At 41.4% G+C, this 20,487-nt stretch overlaps 1 protein-coding gene across 3 annotated transcripts in view; it reads right to left on the reverse strand.

Moving 5' to 3' along the window:
- Window positions 1–949: 949 nt before the first annotated feature.
- Window positions 950–20,487, reverse strand: part of numbl (NUMB like endocytic adaptor protein) — a 62,007-nt gene continuing 42,469 nt past the window's right edge. For 2 of the 3 annotated variants that reach the window (XM_053239846.1, XM_053239845.1), the window contains exons 2-9: window positions 13,007–13,157; window positions 10,726–10,800; window positions 9,493–9,567; window positions 7,485–7,625; window positions 6,657–6,861; window positions 6,048–6,314; window positions 4,857–5,036; window positions 950–4,127 (exon numbers count right to left, since the gene is read on the reverse strand). In XM_053239846.1, the coding sequence (XP_053095821.1) occupies window positions 3,331–4,127; window positions 4,857–5,036; window positions 6,048–6,314; window positions 6,657–6,861; window positions 7,485–7,625; window positions 9,493–9,567; window positions 10,726–10,800; window positions 13,007–13,132 (1,866 nt within the window). In that variant the 5' untranslated portion in view covers window positions 13,133–13,157 and the 3' untranslated portion in view covers window positions 950–3,330. The remainder of the gene's footprint in view (window positions 4,128–4,856; window positions 5,037–6,047; window positions 6,315–6,656; window positions 6,862–7,484; window positions 7,626–9,492; window positions 9,568–10,725; window positions 10,801–13,006; window positions 13,158–20,487) is intronic. The other variant, XM_034310820.2, reaches the window with a different exon arrangement.

Consider the following 20,487-nt stretch of genomic DNA (forward strand, 5'->3'; position numbering starts at 1 on the left):
TAGTAAACTATGGTGTGTTCAAAGATCATGCTAGCTGCCATTAGGCTTACACTAGACTTTTTGTTCTGGCTTAATTAACATTAATTAACAGATAGTTTGTCAGGTAGATCTTATTATAGCAACGTAAAGGATGCAGGGCCTGACCTGTGTCCAACTCCTGAAGCACTTCATCAGCTGATGAACTGAAGCAGCGGCATTTGAGGGGGAAAATATTAGAGAAAAAAGAAACAATCCAGCCGCAGTGTTATGGTTTTCCTAGAGAACCGTGACATGACTGTTGTCCACACTTTGCTTCAGCTTCCCACAAATACCACATAAAGAAACACTCCATCACAGCATCAAGACAGATTAGTCATGAATGCATTTGTGCCCAGTTGCGGTTTTAACGGTATGTACCCTTGTTCCAGGTTTACTCTGATTATTAATCACTGACGGTTCTGGCTGATTGTCCACAGCAGTTTGGTCTCCGACTCTGCCCGAGACATAAACAGGTGAAAATGAATGACAGGATGATTGTTAAATAAAGTGCCACTGCCCAAAGAAAAATAACTGTAAGCTTTAAAATTTATGGAAGGAGTCTCCAGTGTCAGCACTTCGGTCAATACGTTTTCTGCCACATCTTCAGGACATTAATTTAATATTCTATTAACTTCAAGAGAGAAAAAGAGAGTCTGTAATAAATGGTTAAAAGTATGATGTGTCATTCATATAATACATTAAAAATTGTTGGTAAATGGTATCAGAGGAAAAGCCAGAGAGTTGATTATTTTCCCATAACAACACACCCCAGTGTGCTTTATTCCTTACTTATCATTACTCTTCAAAATTAGGAATTGCTCTGGTTTTCCCATACAGCAAGATCCATAATCTTGGACTGATTTTCCTCTTTTATTCCATGGATCTCAGAATCCATCTGTTTATCTATAATTACACACAGGAGACAGACAAATGGCTCTTAATATTATATTATTTATTTGTCTTTGTACAATGTAATTACAATACAAATATGCAGGTTTAAATACAAAACTCTGTAAATAAAGATTAAAAATAAACTCCACTGTTTTTTTTATCGCTAGATTACAGTTTACAATCAAGTTTATGAGGTAATTTAGTTTCCTTGTTTTCAAAAGAGATCTACATTTTTGTGGGGACGCATGGACCAGAGCCCAGGGTAATCAGCTGTGTCAATTCATCCCGGCATCTTTAAACATAAAGACACAGAGCACAGATCACGGATAAGCTCATTTAGAAGGGAAATTTCCCCTGCAAGGCCTGCAGCTAGGCCAGATTACAAACACATTCGCTTTGGGAAAATTGAAATAGGACCCATTGGCTCTATTAACCCTGTATATTAGTGGTTGGTGATCAACAAACTGGATGGAAATCGATCAAATTTGTGATGTGCAAACTGTGTGGTCTTAGTGAATCAATTTGTAAATATATTGTGCCTGTCCTTTGTATACATTATTATTATTATTATTATTATTATTATTATTAAGTTCAGTGTTCTGTAAAGCACAGTGTGCAGTCTGGCTTTGAATATCTAGCTTTTATCCTACTCACTGAGAAACTCCAGACGCTGGAGTCAGATCAAATCCAATCACTCAGCATGTTCTTACTGAACACACCACGGATCTACGGTGAGATCTGCGTTCATTTAAATCATTTTAGAATAACAAAACTACCAGAAAGCGTGGAGCATTATTGCAGAGTGAGGACTGCATCAGTATAAAAAAATACACAAAATGTGTGATGCACTGGAATGAAGGATTCCCTGGACAGATAAATGGCTAGAGCGGCACTGGCGTTGAAAATACTTACTGTTCAGAGCATGTACATTGCTGAGTATATTTTAGCCTTTGATATATGATTATTAGTTTATTTATTCTCCAGGATGATTAAAGAGTTCAAAATGAAAAAAAGTTAAAAAGCCAGGAAACATATGTATGTTCTTATTATGATAACGGAATTAAAAGAATATATTTTGAACAAGTGGGCATCATATCAAATGACGATGTTCATGATTTCATGATTCCAGGACTTCTAATCCAAGCCTAGTCCTTCACCTTCAAAGCTTTCTGTAAACAACTCAATCTTTTCGACTCAATCCATCACAACGTTGCTCTCCAGCATTAATCATCTCGTCTATCCTCAGAAATTACTCCTACGTACATTTTCACATCAGGGCCTTGCCGTTTTCTTCCTCACTTTACAATAGAGTACAGTCTGCATTTTACCTCTTTGGCCACCGTCTTCAAACCAAAACTCTCCAAATCCAATTATAGGAAAAATGACATTTCATTCACCTTTAGTGTTAAGCCTATTAGCACTAACTGGCTTGATCTCTTTCACATATTTTCACATGTACGTACTGTCTGTGGAAAAATATCCAAACAAACTGACTCATCAACAATGCCAGGCTTTCCTGTAGCTACAGGCTGTCCAGGCCATGCTATTCGAATCAGGGTCAAGTCTAAACAGGCTCATTTTTACCTTCTCTGTTTTGCCATCACTTACGTATAGCTTTTAGACTCTTCTCCTGCCACATTGCCGGAGCCCTGATGTCAATCTGAAATTAGCTCTGTAGCTCTTTGTGCTAAGGGATTTATCAGCATAATCAGCCTCTCAGTTTGATGTCCGTGTGTTGCTGGCAAGGTGCCGATATGATGCTTCAGCTGTGACTCACAGGGCTTGAATAATAATTAGCATCCACAAACAGGGTGATAAATAAGAGGTGAGAAAAAAACATGCTATTTACACTCTCATTTACTAGCAGTTCCATCAATAAGTCTCCGATCATGCAGCCTCTGTTCTTGTCCAGTGAGTCATAGCTTCTCCATACTCCCAAATTATATGTGATCTTTTGCCACAGAGGGTTAATGTAAAATAAATACAGGGAAACAACAAATTCAATGAGTACAAATTAGATTTAAAATCTTTTTCACAATCAAATGAAGTAATAAATAAACGTTTTGGCCGCATCATAATCAGTCATTTGCTCCCTTTGCGAGTTTTGTCGAAGGTCATGTGATTCACTTGACGGGGTCATTGCAGCAACAGCAACCTCAAACCCAGAAGTCTTTCCATTCTTTCAAATTAAGTGACTACGTTTGTTGGGTTCTAGGATACTGTCATGTTCCCAGATCAAGAGTTTTATGCCTGCATTTGGAAACGCAAATTGGACAGTTGCCTACGGAGTAGGACTGATCGTGAAGAGCAGGTGCAAATGTTAGAGGAACAAAAGAGGAGAACAAAAAGAAGCCAAAAGCAAGAGGATGTGGGATTTCATTTCTCATTTCAGGGTCTATATTGGTGCCCATATGGGTGCAATTATAGCTCAATTTCAAAGGTCTTTTGTAAATCGTTGGAGAAAGGATTGGGTGCCTTGGGCTGTGATTTGGACTCCAGAGCTGCCCACTTGGCCTCAAAGCGCTCTGCTTCCTGGGCATCGGCTGGGAGATTGGACTGCTGCAGACTCTCCATTGGCCAGTTGTTGGTACTACCACTCCCACTTGTCATGGTGCCATTCTGTGTAACGCTGCTGGAAGCAACAGTGGTGGTGGAGGAGAGTGAGTTTTGTGCAAGCCCATGGGAGGCTGTTTGGTTGCTGAATGTAGCACTAGCAAAGCCCCCGGCCAGGCTGGGAAAAGCAGAAGGACCGCCACCAAGTGTGCCAGTCTTCGCCCCCATAGTGCCTCCGCCTGTGGAACCAGTGGCGCTGCAGAAGACATTTGCCACCATCTGCGAGGGTGTGATACCCACCACAGGCATGCTGGCATTGGGGTACGTCATGCTGTTAGCCATGGCAGGCATGTAGGGCTGCATAGGCACATAGGCCGGTTGCAGCGGCGGCTGGCTGTACATGCCCACAGGCGCTGGAGTGGTGTCAAAAGCCATAGGGAAGGGCTGCATGGATGTTGGCAGAGAGCCTGGAGCTATGGGTACAGTGGGTACTGGTGGGGGCTGTTGGGTAGGTGGTGGTGGCAGGGTGGGTGGAGTCTGCTGCTGGGCTTTCACTGCCTTGGAGACTTCCTCCAGCCAACGTTCAGCTTCCGATGGGGTGCGCCTGTGGCCGGTTGAAGGTGGAGACTCAACAGGGGGCTCCGCCTGGACCCACGAGCTGGTAACTGCAAAACGCAAAATTAAGAACTCTTGATAAAATAACCTGAATATAAATACTTATTTTAATTGGGCAAGAAACACTTTTAGTTTATGTCACTGAACCATCCTGTAGTATGTAACAATAGTTTCAGTCATTTGCCATCCTTAAGCTTGGGTTTATAACCAATCAGACATTCCTGTCTCTGCAGGTCCTGAGTTTGTGCTTTGCTTCTTCTACCATATTTCTTAATGACGTGCCTTATTTCGCAAGCAATTACAATGGAATTTCAGATCCTGTGCAATGTTTCTACCCAGGTCACTCTCTGTTGCCACTTCGACTCCCACGTCAGCCACTGGCTCAGTCTCGGGCTCATTCCCACACTGGCCCCTCCCCTGGACCCAGGTGGAGTAATCGCTCCAGGCACTGTTCCAGCCCCTGATTCTGTCATAGCCAATTCCAGTTTCTGCCTGTCCTACATGCTGGCTCAGTCTCAGATCAGATTCCAAACTCAGTCTCAGTTCATGATTCTGTTCTAATCTCAGCTCTAATTAGAGTTTTAATCTTTGTACCTGATCCAGTTCCAGTTTCTGTATCAACAACTGATCCTGTCTTAGCCCTTGATTACGTATTACATCTCGCATCCATTTCGAGCCAAGGTTACACCAATTTTCTGGTTTTGAACATTTGCCTCACTTCAGCTTGCCTGTCTGTGTGTTTAATTAACCTACTGCACTGCTGAGATTACGTGTTTTACCTTTACCTTGAGGCACAGGTGGAGGAGGGATGGCAGGAGGAACGCTGCATGCTGGCATGCCATTGCTGGCGGCTTGGCCACTGAGGTCCTCTGAGGGTTTGGTGAATGAACTGTTGATTTGGCTGCACAGCGCATTGATGCTGTCTGCTTCAGCAGCCACGGACAGGTCCATCTCAGGAACTGGGGGAGAGGATCAATGGACTGGGTCAATTACACAAAGCAAACGTCATGCACAGGGACCACATAGAGCGCTTTCATGCCAGACTGTAATAAAATAATCTGTGTCTAATGGAGCTTGTGGAATTGGTCTGGGACGCATGGCTGGGTGTTTAAATTGAACTTTTTTTTTTTTTAGTGTCGATATGGAATGTCCTGCTTCTTTATCACACTACTGAACATGTAGTGAGCATATGTACAATTATTTAAGCCTTGATAAACCCTATAGCACTTTAAGAAGTGTAGTACATTCTAGAGGTCATGTAAAACATTGCTCCTTCCCCCATTAGCATCTCCCCATACAGCAAATTACACTCAGGACCATAATGGACGTGGAAATTACAGTAATAAGCCACCACTGAATTCAACTCCGAGTCCTTATGCCACTGAAACAACAAACTTAGGAAATCCTTGACCTGTCTTGATGCTACAAATAGCACACCATCCATAATTCTCTTATCAGTGTCAAATCTGACCTGAGGGATTAAAGCAGAGAACAGAAAGGGCTGCCTATTTCTCTCTCTCTCGCTCTCTCTCTCTAAGATCCTCTAGAGATATAGTTTCTGTGAAAATACATGTAACTGCAGGGAAACACAGCGAGAGAGCCAGCAGGGTCACACCAGCGAAGCCACCGCAGCTTTCTATAAATACACTGTAAAAAAATTGTAGATCTATTAAATACCACGGCACTAACATGTAGGAGGATTAATGTGAAATGTTTCTTTCACTATATGTGCAGTTCTTATTGCTAAACTGTAGTGTCTTATATACTGAGTGTTAAGATTTTAATGACAAAAAAAAAAAATCTAAATTATATTAGGTTAAAGGTTCTGCTTAGTTCTCAGTCAGGATCATAGCAACTTTGACCTCTTCTTATTATTGAATACAATTACTATAGTACTAGTAGAACAAGAATATATAACTATAAATTACTAAATTACTAGTATAATTGTCTGTCGTGTATGTATCACTGACCTGGGTTCTTGCTCTGGAAGTCAGTTTTGCGCTGCAGAGTGGATGGCAGCTCATTCAGGCGCAGAGACAGCTGGCGTTTAAAAGGCGAGTTTTTCTGGCTGAGCGCAGGGAAACCACGAAACGAGCCCTGGCGCACAAGCTGCTCGAGGGGCGCGTGACGGCGTGGGATGACATGCGGCCCGCCTGCCTCGGCTCGCTCTACCTGTGTGGCTGCGCCTTCTGGCGGAGAGGCGTTACCTGGAGGCACTGCAGGGATGGCGCACACTTCTGCATAGAGGACACGACATTCAGATTATTTATAAAAAACTGCAGTTTATATTAAAATACTATGTGAAATCTTACAAATCTGAATAATATTTCTTTATTTCTATATTATTTCATGTTTTTCTTTCTATTGTCTTGTCCTATCTACAAGATGTGCAAGTTGTTCAGCCTGCTTCTGGATAAAATTTTAGCATTTTTGATTACTGTTAATTATTTCTTCAAAATTGCAATTTTGCAACAGCGTTAATCGTCTCATTAGAGTTGTTCGTGCACTTTGTAATCTTATGTGTTGTTTTTTTTTTTTTGTAAAAGACTGGAGTCTGCAGTAGGTATTAGTTTAGTGACCTTTCTTTTTGTCCTGCAGCTGCTTCATGATGTCCTCCCTCTCGCCCTGTTGACTGGCCGAGGAGATGCGGAATGAGCCTTCGCGGACAAACGACGTGCGAGTGGCATCAAACGAAGCTGTGACACCGCACTCCTTCTCCCGTCGCTGCTTTCGCTCCAGACATGCAGCAAATGCACATCCTACTGCGTGACTCAGACGCTCACCCTGCCATGGACAAAACTTTGTTAGCAATATCAAATATTTTTGCCTATTAGGCAAAGAACTGGAAACAGCACAGCCTGGACATTTAACTGTATTCATGGAAATGTACTGCAGCCTTCCGATCCTAGTTCATCAAGCATTATCCAGCTAATAAAGTCCTTCAGCAGCATCCGAATATATATATATATATATATATATATATATTCGGATGCTGCTGAAGGACTTTATTAGCTGGATAATATATATATATATATATATATCTATATATATATAGATAGATAGATAGTAACACTAGTAAATGAAGAACACACTTATTTCCATATCTATTCCAATCTTCTTAAAAAGACATTTTAAAATGACTTTAGAGAAAACCTTCAAACATTAGAGACAAGTATTTTAGATTAGCACTAATTCTATGCAGGGTTCAAGAGAATGATTGCAGACTCGTACACAAAGATAGTCCTCGTGACAGTCAAATCGCACTCTAACATCATAACTCATTTCCTCAAGTGCCTCAAGTACACCAGGATGCTGCAGGCAGCTGTTCCAGTGGAGAGAACTGCGGCACAGTCCTTCTCTCATTCCCGCTTTAATGGAATCGAGTGTAAAATGCAAGTCGCTCTCACCGAGTCCTTCAGAGCCATGAAGCAGTGGCACATCCAGCGGCGAGTGGTTCCATCCCGGCAGATATAAGAGAAGGCTTTGTCGTAGTTGCGGTCCGGTGCACAGAAAGACACCTTCTCAATGGTCTGATCAACGATGAGGTCCTACATGTGAAACGACATGTGATGGAATTACATGCAGCATCAACTACAGCAGAAATTACAGCATTTCCATTTTCTCCATCATCTCTAGGTCTCTAGTGTGTTTTATCATTTTGTAACCATCTGCTCTCACTGCAAATATGGATTTAATATATGACTATTTTTAAATATGGAATTTAATTGCGGTATTTAAACAGTAGCTTTAATAAAGCGTGAGGATGGATGACTTGAGCGTGTGAGGGGCGTATCAGTGAGCGTTACTAGCGAGCACGAGGTGCCGTGAATTACGCGCACACAAAGGTATTTGCGAACAGTAAAGCAAGCACGCAGAAAAACTGTCGCTCCTGAGAGCACTTCAATTCTGCGAGCACTGAGCACTGAGCCACACACACACTTGCTGTCCTCTTATTCACCAGGGTCTACAGCTACTGCTTAAAACTGAGTTTTGAGAGTCTGGAGATAAGATGGATGTTCACTGCTCTGATTACTCACTCTCAACCAGCTCTCTTTCTTCTGGTAACACAGACCTTGATCTCATTCAAAGTAAAATTCCCAGAATGGCCAGGACAAAAGGGATCACATTAACACTATTAAAGATACTGTTTAAAGGCAATGCAATGCATAGCAAATAAGCTGGAGAGGGCAGAAGTGGTAGATTCTCACAGTGTGTGTGTGTCAGGTGAGGAGCCCATTCATCTCAAGCTTCTTTAATGGCTGGAGTGGGCCAGCTCTGAGAGGCAGCTCAATGGCCAATTGTGTTCTGGGGAGAAAAAGCCGGAAGACAGGAGCGGTCAGGAAGGAGGAGGGGCTGCTGACTCACTTCACACTTCTGGGAAAAGAGGAGGCCACGGGGCTTGTTAAATGTCAGGGCGGGACCCCAGACATGCTTGCCCAAGTTCAGAGTGTAAGCAGCAGGATGCTCTGGAGCCATATGGACAGTGGTAAAAGGGGATTACGTCTCTGCGCTGACTCATAGCAAAGCAGAGGGATTAGCAGAAGGGCAGGGAGAAAGGGAGAGAGAGAAGGAGGGAGGCGATGGACGGCTGGTTGTGTTGGGGGAGGGTTTACAGGGAACAAAAAAGAGGGTTCTTTGTGTCTTCCACTCCCTTTTCACAGCCTGGAAGAGAACAGGACGACTGTACTCAATGTAGTGAGGCCCCCTGTTTACCTTTTCAGTACTGTTTTTGTGTGTGTGTGTGTGTGTGTGTGTGTGTGTGTGTGTGTGTGTGTGTGTGTGTGTGTGTGTGTGTGTATGGGGGGGGGGTGTGTTTTTATATCCTGGTGGGGGACCAAATGTCCCCACAAAGGCAAAACTTTGTGTCAGATATGTTTCTGTATGTCACACACATACAAACTGCTTTTTTTTTTTTAAAAAAACAAAAAACCAACCAAAAACTAAAAAGCGTTAACACTGGTCTCCGAGGTTATGGTTAGATTTAGGAGTAGGCGTTAGGATTAGATATTATGACAAAATTGTGTTTGTGTGTGTAATTTGAATTTAAATTTATTAAGTTCTCTGTTGCAGGGGCTACAGTTTTCTCATGACGATTATAAAACATGACACTGTTGTGCTCAGAAATCCCTTATATCCCATCAGTGACCATGTGTGGTTTCACTGATGGCTTCAGTAGCTGGTCATAAAGTAAAGTTAGTCATGGGATTTGGCTTTTGGGGAGCAGCCAACTTCCCCTGCTGTGCTTTTTTCTGCAGTTTCCCTCTTGTTCAAAGGCTAGTCTGTAAGCTAAGGCCAAGACATAACACTGTCAGCAAGTACCATTCAACTGATCCGTTTTCAAAAGGTCCCTGTTTGCTTGTCGATTTCCTGTTTTTGCATAGATTTCAATAGGCCCAAGGACAATGATGTGCTTACCTTGGTTTTGTCATCCACCACTCTCAGACCATCAGCCGAGACCCACAGCATGGCTTTTACCGTCTTTTTTCCACTCTGAGAGGAAAATCAACAGAACAGCATTAGACTTTTGGTTCCTTGACCTCACCATAGCAGTTATTTCTGGTTGCGCTGTGTACAACTGTGTTTATGCATCCTTCATGGAGAAAACAAAAATGAATGTAGCCTATGGACTCCAGTTTTGATTAATGAGGTCATCACACAGATGCTGAGCTGAAATGAAGTGATGAGAATGTTAAAAAGAAGAACGCAAGACCTCGTGAGGCCAGTATGGGGCAGCAGTAGCTCTGTAGAAGGAGAAAGAGAAATGCTATGTAAATCAGAGTGCAAATGAGGATCACGGAGGACACAGATAGGGAAGAAGAAGGACCTGGTGGAATTCCAGCCAGCTTTCAAATCTGCTATGGCAGCATCAGCGAGAAAGGAAATTATAACATGAAGCTAAGCAAAGCCTAAGATAATCAGCAAACAGTTTTTCCTCCCTGTTCCTTCTCTAGTCAGGACACTGAGAAGGGGAGTGAACAGCTAGAACCAGCTGGAGAACTCTACTGGGATACCGAAGACAAAAGGACTGGGGGACGGAAACACAAAAGAGACCACACAATCGACTTTGGCAGACACACACATAGACTGAGAACAATGCTCATCATAATGTACACTTAATGTAAACATTCCCTGAGTTATTAGATTATTAGATGCACCTATCTAGTGCCTAATAATCTAGAGACTCAAATCTAAATATAAATCTAAACCAAAACATGTGTCTTCATGGAATCTGTTTTCAGTATGTTCAGGCAGAAATGTTACATGATCAAGGGAACTTTCTGCAACCATCACATCAACCATCTCCTCAAAACAAAAACAAAGTGTGCTTAGATAGTGTGCTATCACACAACTACAGTTGCCCAGAAACCTTGAATTTGATCAGATTTTCCACTGTTTTGATTTATTTTAGGAAAGTATTTGGACTTTTGAAACCTGCATCATAGCTGTAGCTCCAACTATGTAAGGACTAGCCAAAAAAAAAAAAAAAAAAAGACGACCTTGAGAACCTGCCATATAAATTTCACCTTATTTCATTTATTTGAGTAAGGTTTCAAGATCGAATACTAGCAGTCTCAAATCATAACCAGTTGTCATCTGCAATCTAGAGTGATGCTGATCGTGGAAAAGGAAGAGGGAGGAAACACTCACCACTTTCAGTTTCTTCACAGCCTCCTCACACACATGCATCCCTCTGGACTCCTCCACCTCCACCAAACCCAGATACTGCAGAGGAGAGAACGAGCATGAGAGAGCGCGAGACATTCAGTATCAATTCGCTGTATTCTGTTTATCACCTGCTATATAAATGCTTGACAACAGATCTGGACAGATGGACGCAACAGGTACAGGTTTTCTAGTTTCATTAACGCCAAACAGGTGCCAATTTTGCCCATTTTCAATCACAAAGTGTTGGAGGAATCCCTAATAAATTAGGTAACTGTGTACTTGTTAGCTAATGTTAGCCAAGTCAAACATTCACTGATAGATTTTATTTCGTATTGATCATAAAATGTGGCGCTCCTGTGCAAAATTCATGCAGGTTGGCAGATCTGCCTTGGCACATTTCGGTGAAAACCCAATACTGAAGCATGGTGGCTGTAGTAGAGATGTTGTGGAGATGCTTTTCATCAGCAGGGGGCTGGGAAGCTAGTCAGGATTGAAAGCAGGATGGATGGAGCCAAATACAGGGAGAAGAAAACCTGTTTCAGTCTGCAAGAAACTTGAAGACTGGAGCAGATGTTCACTTTCCAGCAGGACAACAACCCTGAGCATACTGCCAAAGCTGTACTGGAGTGGTTCACAACCAAGAACCTGAATGAGCTGGAATGGCTCAAACAAAGACCAGACCTCAATCTGATCGAGAATCTGTGGCAAGACTCGAAAATGGCTTCAATCCAATCTGACAATCTGAGGTGGAGCAGAATAAGCAAAAATATCAGGATCCAGATGTGCAAAGCTGATAGAGACATGGAAGACCTGCAGCTGTAACTGCAGTCAAAAGTGGTTCTACCAAGCATGGTTCGAGGAGGTTGAATATTTATGCAGCCAACAATATTTTACACCTTCAAATGTTAGACGCATTGTGTAAAACAAAAGGAGAAAATTCCAGTGAAGTTCATTTCCATTACAGACTGCAGCAATAAAAACTGCATCTGCTTCTGAATTAATTATAAATGACTGAATAAATTCAGAAATACATGATGGCCAACAACCAATTTACAGACATTTCTTCTCTTATTCTGTTTCTTAGACTTTGGGTTTTTCCTCCTGTTGTCACACTACTAGATTTAATAAATAAAGTATTACACAGATCTGTCTTTAAAGGTGTCACAGCACATCTGTCTCAGTAATGTCTCAGCTCTTATTCACATCATCCCTCGTGAACTGTACTTGAGCTCTTCCTGGTCAATGTTCCCAGGATTTCAACTCTGGCTTGTGTTCACACTTGGCCATTCCCAGTTAGTTTTTGGATATGAGTGAATGAAGGAGTCAGACAGGACAGGAAGTGGTGGAAAACAACAAGGAGGAAGTTAGTAGAGTTTCAGCTGTGGTCTAGACTTCTCCTACACTCGAGATATTTCATAACTTCATTTTGTGAGATGTTTGTATATTTTAGTCTTCTCCAATAACAATTACCAAATAATATACCGAGCAGTCCTAACTAAGGACAATAAAATCCACACACTAATGTATAAACAGCAGATTCAAGCAGAACATTCTGTATAACCTGAGACAGAAACAAAGCATCTTTGTGGTGGCGCAATTAATTTCAAAAAGGTCTGTTTTATGTTATGGGATGATGTGAGCACTGAGGAGAGGGACCATTAGAGAATTACATCTCTGTCTCCCTGAGACTCGGGAAGCCTCGGGCTACCAATGAAAATGAGGCTGAATTTAATTATGTTTATCTCTCTGCAACGAGACCTTCATTAATGGCACAGGAGCTCAGCTTCTATTTTGAAATATATATTTTTTTCTGTTTTAAATATACCAAGTTCAAGTGTCAGCCTGTGTCCTAAATATTGGCACACGTCTTATATATAAACATGATTACTATTTTATTATATTAAACTATTATTACTACAGTGGGTGTTTGCACAAAGCTGGACGTGTCGAGGTTTTGGACGTGTCGAGGTTTTGGCCCTTCTCCAAGCACTGCAAGCATGTTATTGACTTTTAAAGCTTTTACCGCACAGACTATATCTGACCTATTTCAATGGAAGCCCATTTAGCCTCATGGACATGCCCATTAAATTATCGCTCTCCTGTCCTGATTCTGATCAGACTATCCTACACCACACTTTCTCTCCTCTAGTGGACCAGTTTGGGAAGCTTAGGCGGAGTAACAATAACAATATTGTGTTATCACTGATCATCAGCACACATCTGTGTCTGTCAGCTGAAAAATAACGTAGGTTCAGTTTCCTACCCTTACGGCGAAGCTGCATTTGCCCTTGCGCACGGCTTCTTCGTCGGCCTGCCACTGGTGTGGTCGGCTGGCCTCGGGCACGTAGGTTGGCTTCTTTCTGCGCAAACTCTGACGCAGCTTATTCATCTCCAAACTCTCAGGCTCCCTTTTACTGTGGAGGGATAAATAAATAAATAAATAAATAAATAAATAGAGCGAGACTCAGATTAGTAGTGTTCATCTCTAGGCCTAGGTCATAAGTTATACTTTTCTCCCCTGAACATATTGTGTACAGGCTTGCATAAGTATTTTTTGCTATAATTCCTACACAAAATATTGTTATTATTTCAAGCTGGTGTGGTGGCAAATATTCATAACTTAATAGGGTGGGATTTTGTTAAGGTTGTGTCAAAATGATTACATTTTTGTCATGTCATTAATAGTGTGAAACCCTGAACTGGAGGGGGAAAATGTCTCTTACTAATCAAATGGGGTATAAATTATAGTCAAAACATTATAAAGTTGCACTGATTCAGCAGTTTATCATCTCGTTCAATTCGAAGTCACTACAATCTCATCCATGATATTTTAGCTGCTAGTAGTTCGTTCTCTGTGCCTTCTATGATTAAACAACTTTCTATTTAAGCACTATAATTAGGCCATTCATACTGTCCCTTGATTTGCATTGGTAATTTCAAGTGCTGCATAATAAAACATGACATAATCCAAACAGTCTCTTGTAAAGAATGCTGATTGAGGTTAATATCCCCACCAAAGCCACATAAACCTCTGAATGAAAAATCCACTCATCCACTGTAAGAGTACAAACAAAACACACACTAAGTCAAGTCAAGTGGCTTTATTGTCATTTCAGCCATATACAGCTAGTTAGTACACAGTGAAACGCATCAACGTTCCTCCAGGACCAAGGTGCTACATAAAACAAACAGAACTACAGAAGACTACATATATTTACATAAAGTACAAACATGTGCAAACAGCACAAGACAGTACAAAAACTACCAAAACAATGCAGTCAAATGCAGTCAATGCAAATTGGTGACGTTCATGTTCGAGCTGCCATTAACATCCATTCACACTGCGTGGCGTTTGTGCTCGTGTCCTTTCACGCTCTCAACTAGGCTACACCACACTGATTCCTCAAGACATCTCTGTGAGCAGAAAATACACAGCCTCTTTCAGTGTACACCCACATTTCTGTGCAGAAGAAATTACAGCAAACGTTCTCCAATAGTGCAAATATAGACAAATCCACATCCCACTTCGATCACAAATGTGGATTTAAATAGTGCTGATGGGGCTTCCGCAGGAGTGCACAAATCAGTAGCAGCAGCTCTCGTGTCAGGGCTTCTAGTATTTTAATCGTAGCTGCCCAGCAGACAAGTAGGTTCATCAACCAGGTAAAGAAAAAAAAATCCTACTCCTTTTTAATTTTCACAAGACCAGATTTTTCATTGTGTATGTACAGTATGTATAAACTTGCGTTTCACAGTGGTGCAATGCACCTTGATGCAGCCTGATTCTGAATCCCACTGGCTGCATTACACACACACACACACACACACAAACACACTGGAACAGCTTTTACCAGCAGGATTAATTCTGCATTAACTCGGAAGTCAGAACTCAGAATTACGCCATTTTTAACCTCCGTGCATTCAAGCTACGTCGTTTGGGGAAAAAAAAAAACAAACCACACAACATGGACGCCTGCATGTTCGCTTTTTGTTAGCAAAAATCTAGCCAGCTAACTATGAGTGATTTATATTTACCTCCTCAAAACAATGAACTGTTTAGTCAATGTTACAGATTTAATTAGCTTATATGTCTGTATGTTGATTGATCTAAAGCAAGTATATAAAGTATAACTCAAAAAGTTAAGCATAAAGGGCTACTTGATGCTGCGAGCAGCCATGTTGATTTGACGTCACGTGCTGAACTTGGGGTTAAGGAGACTTCGAGTAGGAATTCCAAGTTGAGGGGGTCTTTTCTCTTTGCGAGAAATTGAGTAACTAGTATCAAGTAACATAAGCTTTTCAGAATCAGACACACTGATGAAACTGAGCAATACAAACATATCGACTGACAGTGAAGACGCCAGCCAGCTATGCAACAAAACATCAACTCTCCTAGCCAAAAACACTGACCAGTTGATTAGTAAGCTAATGCAGGTCGAGGCCATGATGTGCTACATTAGAACCTTTTCTTTATTAGAAGAGAATAATGATTATACCTCTTCAATTCCCTTAATGTGTATTAATATATGTAACTAGCAAACTAGCTTGATATTAATGATATGATGATACTACATTAGCTACCACGTCAAACAAAAATGTGCCAGTGCAGCATGCTGGAGCTTTTCCTTGTCTGGTGGACTAGCTAATACATTTATGATTTGTTCCTCTCTGCTTTTGTCTATATTCGGACAATGACGGAGTCAAATGTGTCAGGCTTGAGTGCCAGATTCCCTGAGAACACACAGCGAGGTCATGGAGCGAGGTCACACACCCACGGCTCTTTTTGTATGTATGCGCATGTTTGTGGAAGTGACTAAGGTGTGGGCAGTCGTCCAGCCACACTGTCCAGACTTCTACATGAGGAACAACCATGTGGAGGAGTGTGTTTGTTCATTCACACAATAGCACACCACTTCCTGTACTAATCCCGCTGGCTACTTTAACACGTGAGCTCAGCACAGAGTAGAGTACGAAGAAGGAAAGACAGAGAGGAGGCTGGAGGGAAAAGTCAAAAAAGAAAGAAAAAAGAGAGAAGGCTGAGTTGTAGGGACTTGAGGGAGTAAATAAACAAATTAGGACAGGAGGAGAAATGGGTGGTACACCGATCTCATCTGATTGAGGTCAGTGTTGTAATGCATGGCTTGCTCTCTGTGGTGGTGCCAGACACTCACAAATGGCAAGTGAAACACTGCCACACTCCACTAGATTTCAACCCGCAGGGTGCAGGATCGACTGCACAGACTAGCGGAAGCCAAAACTGAATCTCATCAGAGAAACTGGCTGTTTATTGTTAGAGTGAGTCACTGAGAAGGAAAACTCGCTCCAAAACACGCATCTGAAACATGTCTCTTCAGTCGCCAGCGCCACCCAAAGATGTGAGCTCAGCACCAAATGGGAACCAGCTGGAGTCTGCTAAGAATTGCAAAACAACAGATGAAGGAATGAGAGTTGGCAATCACGGTACTTTACATCTCTCAGGCACAGACAGCACACGCCTTCATGAGAGCCAAGGAATTGTACATTTTTTTACAAATGAATATAAAGCTACATAACAGCAGACTGTACTAATCACAAGTATCAAAGTCTATCCATTCCACTATTTTCAGTTTAGTTCATTTCTAGCTTACTCACGCCGACATCTGAACACACTCACACCCTCCACTATGAAAAGCTGAACGAGGAGATACACAAGCCTTGACATATCATCTGCAACTCGTTCTGTTTTTGTTGAAGCACCTCCATTTCAAAGTGTCAAATGTAACTATCAGCCTACGACCATTTGGGATTTTTTCATATCATTAGAATACTATCACAATACTAAAATTTCAGCTTTTCATTAACTGTCAAATATAATTGTGATTAATTAATTAATTAAACTCAGACTTAATTGCTTTTTTCTGTTGACTTTCTGATACTTTTATCATATATCTGTTATGCTTTTATTATAATGCACATACAGTTCAACAAGACTGCAATAAAAATAAAAAATCCAAAGAAAATGCATGAAGGCTGTAACGAGAAGACAAATAAAACATTATAATGTATATGAAATATACATATGAAAATGATCACATTTAACACTGAACTACAAAAAAAAAACAAAACTTTGTTTAAATGTGAAGGTTGTCATTACAACTGGTTACAAATAGATCAAGAAACGTATCTCGTTAGATTGCGTCCTAAAGAAATACCATTAAAAAACTGTCAGATCAGATTTAGGCCACGCCCATTCCAGGGTTTAAATACAGATACGGATACAGATACAGATGTTTCACCCGTGCAAGCATCGTGAATAGTGATTCATGATTAAATTTCACAATCACCTCAAATAATCCTGTTTATCATAAATAAATGTGATTAAGCAATAGTGTAATGATGGCTTTACAGTGATTTACTATGTGAATGTGTTCAAAGTGTTTTTAATTCAGTAGCTGCTTCACACACACATCTTGCTTTTTACACTCTTGCTGTGTCCCTAATCGATTTTCTCTGACGTTGTAGCCTCAGGATAGTCTGCTTTACCGGCACTCACATTTCTTTTCTCATGCTGAGAAGCAACTGCAATAGATTATTTGATTTAAAGAACTACACACAACGATTTTATTTCAATTTATGTCACTTTTCTTGCACGGTTCAACGGATATAGCCTACTGCACATACGCTTAAATTAAAGCTGACAATCTCAGTCATTTCAAGTCCAGCGTCCAGAGCCAATACTTCAAGAAATCATCACAGGACGTTTATTTATTGCCTTGGTCTACCTTTTTCTCCACGGTGTCATGCATTAGTGCTTCAGTCCCTGAATATAAACCACCTCACAGGCAGCAGTCTGTAGATTCATTGCATTCACTCTGCATTAGCTTTCTGTAAATCTGCTCCTTGCGGCTTTATGTCCTATTAGCATGACAGCGATGCAGTAAGTTATATTTGTGCCACATCCTATATGTTGTTAGACTCTATTACTGATCGATCTCTCCATAATGCCCTGATGTTTATCTGTGCTGTAGTTCTAGTAAGCGTCATTTGAACGATACTTCACGTTTACTGAGACGAGTCTGGCTGAAAAGGAGTGGCTTTGGGCCAAGACAACCGCACTGAGGGTGGGTTATGTTGGACTGAGTCTTAAAAAAACACTTGTTTCTCAATCACACTCACACACAATACTTAGAAGGAAAAAAATGAACTCTCGCTCTGATAACTTTCACTGCCTGAGATTTAGTAAAGCGTGTCACTGCAGTACAAGAGGGTGAAAAATGACATAGCTCATTTCAACAATACAAACACTCACACTGTTTATAAAATGTTAAACACTAGAGGTTTCTCAGCATGGGAAATGTTTAATGTCTTCAGGAGAACTTGATAGGATGAACAGTTTCCTGCATCAGCAAGTGAATTTACAAAGAAATGTATACTCAGCATTATACCATCATGCCATTAGTCATGATAACCTCATTTAGAGAGGTTCCTCACAGCTCTTTTACTGGAAAAGTGTGTGAAGATGACAATGGAGGACAAATGGGGGGGAAAAAGTGCTACTCTACACAACTGAAGATGATGCACTACACAGCTAAGAAAAAGCTGAACTGTGTTACACTACATGTGTAATGCAACAAAGTCAGAGATGGATGGAAGTGCATTTGAGAATTATATTTAAAAAAAAAACAAAAAAAAAAAACTGGCAAACAAATCCAAAATGTGAAGCAATCTCAAAAACAAAAAAAACCATAAGGCCAGGAAATCAGTAAAAAGGAATTCAGAGATAAAAATTAAAAACCAAAATAACAAACACATAAACTAAGTTTTGGTAAGAGAGAAAAATAAACACTGAGCATTACTTCACAAAAACCTGTGCTGTTGGAGAGTCTGTGTGTATATAGGCTGAGAGTGTGACTGGAAACAGGTGTGACTTGTTAGTATTCAGGTGAGTGTGAATATGCTGGTGGGGAGAGGTAATGGGGATTGTAGTCCACGGCGGCCATGTTTGTATGCAGTGGTGTGTTCTGGGAAGTGGAGTTCTTGGGGGATTCCGGCTTTGAAATGATATTATAAAGCTAGGAATGTGAAGAACAGTGATATGCAGAACAATGTTATGCTACACCTCTAGAAAGAGGAAAGTGTTACGCTACACAGCCGAGAACACAGCAGTGTTACACTAAACACCCGAAAACACAACAGTGTTACGCTATACAGCCGAAAACACAACAGTGTTACGCTACGCAGCCCAAAACAGAACTGTGTTACGCTACAAAGCCGAGAACACAACAGTGTTATGCTACAAGGCCGAAAACAAATCAATGTTACGCTACACAGCCGAAAAGAGAACAATGTTACGCTACACGGCGAGAAAACAACGTTACGCTACACAGTCCAAAACACTACAGTGTTATGCTACAAAGCTAAAAACACAACAGTGTTACGCTACAAAGCCGAGAACACAACAGTGTTACGCTACAAAGCCGAGAACACAACAGTGTTACGCTACAGAGGCGAAAACAGAACAATGTTACGCCACACAGCCGAGAACACAAGTGTTACGCTACACAGCTGAGAATAGAACAATGTTACGCTACACAGCCGAAAACAGAACTGTGTTACGCTACACAGCCGAAAACACAACAGTGTTACGCTACACAGCCCAAAACAGAACAATATTACGCTACACAGCCAAAAACACAACAGTGTTACGCTACAGAGGCGAAAACAGAACAATGTTACACTACACAGCCGAGAACACAACAGTGGTACGCTACACAGCCGAAAACAGAACAATGTTACGCTACACAGCCAAAAACACAACAGTGTTACGCTACACAGCCGAAAACAGAACAATGTTACGCTACACAGCCGAAAACAGAACAGTGTTACGCTACACAGCCCAAAACAGAACAGTGTTAGGCTACACAGCCCAAAACAGAACAGTGTTACGCTACACAGCCAAAAAGAGAACTGTGTTGCGTTACACAGCCCAAAACAGAACAGTGTTACGCTACACAGCCGAAAACAGAACAGTGTTGCGCTACACAGCCGAAAACAGAACTGTGTTGCGCTACACAGCCCAAAACAGAACAGTGTTACACTACACAGCCCAAAACAGAACTGTGTTGCGCTACACAGCCCAAAACAGAATAGTGTTACGCTACACAGCGGAAAACAGAACAGTGTTACGCTACACAGCCCTAAACAGAACAGTGTTGCGCTACACAGCCCTAAACACAACAGTGTTACGCTACACAGCCCTAAATAGAACTGTGTTGTGCTACACAGACCAAAAAAAAAGTGTTACGCTACACAGCCAAAAAGAGAACTGTGTTGCGTTACACAGCCCAAAACAGAACAGTGTTACACTACACAGCCGAAAACAGAACAGTGTTGCGCTACACAGCCGAAAACAGAACATTGTTGCGCTACACAGCCCAAAACAGAACAGTGTTAGGCTACACAGTCGAAAACAGAAGAGTTTTATGCTACACAGCCCAAAACAGAACAGTGTTAGGCTACACAGCCGAAAACAGAACAGTGTAACGCTACACAGCCAAAAACAGAACAGTGTTACGCTACACAGCCGAAAACAGAACAGTGTTGCGCTACACAGCCCAAAAAAGAACAATGTTACGCTACACAGCCCTAAACAGAACTGTGTTACGCTACACAGTCGAAAACAGAACAGTTTTATGCTACACAGCCCTAAACAGAACAGTGTTACGCTACACAGCGCAAAACAGAACAATGTTACGCTACACAGCC

Source organism: Pangasianodon hypophthalmus, chromosome 14 (assembly GCF_027358585.1).
Source record: "Pangasianodon hypophthalmus isolate fPanHyp1 chromosome 14, fPanHyp1.pri, whole genome shotgun sequence".
NCBI lineage: Eukaryota > Metazoa > Chordata > Actinopteri > Siluriformes > Pangasiidae > Pangasianodon > Pangasianodon hypophthalmus.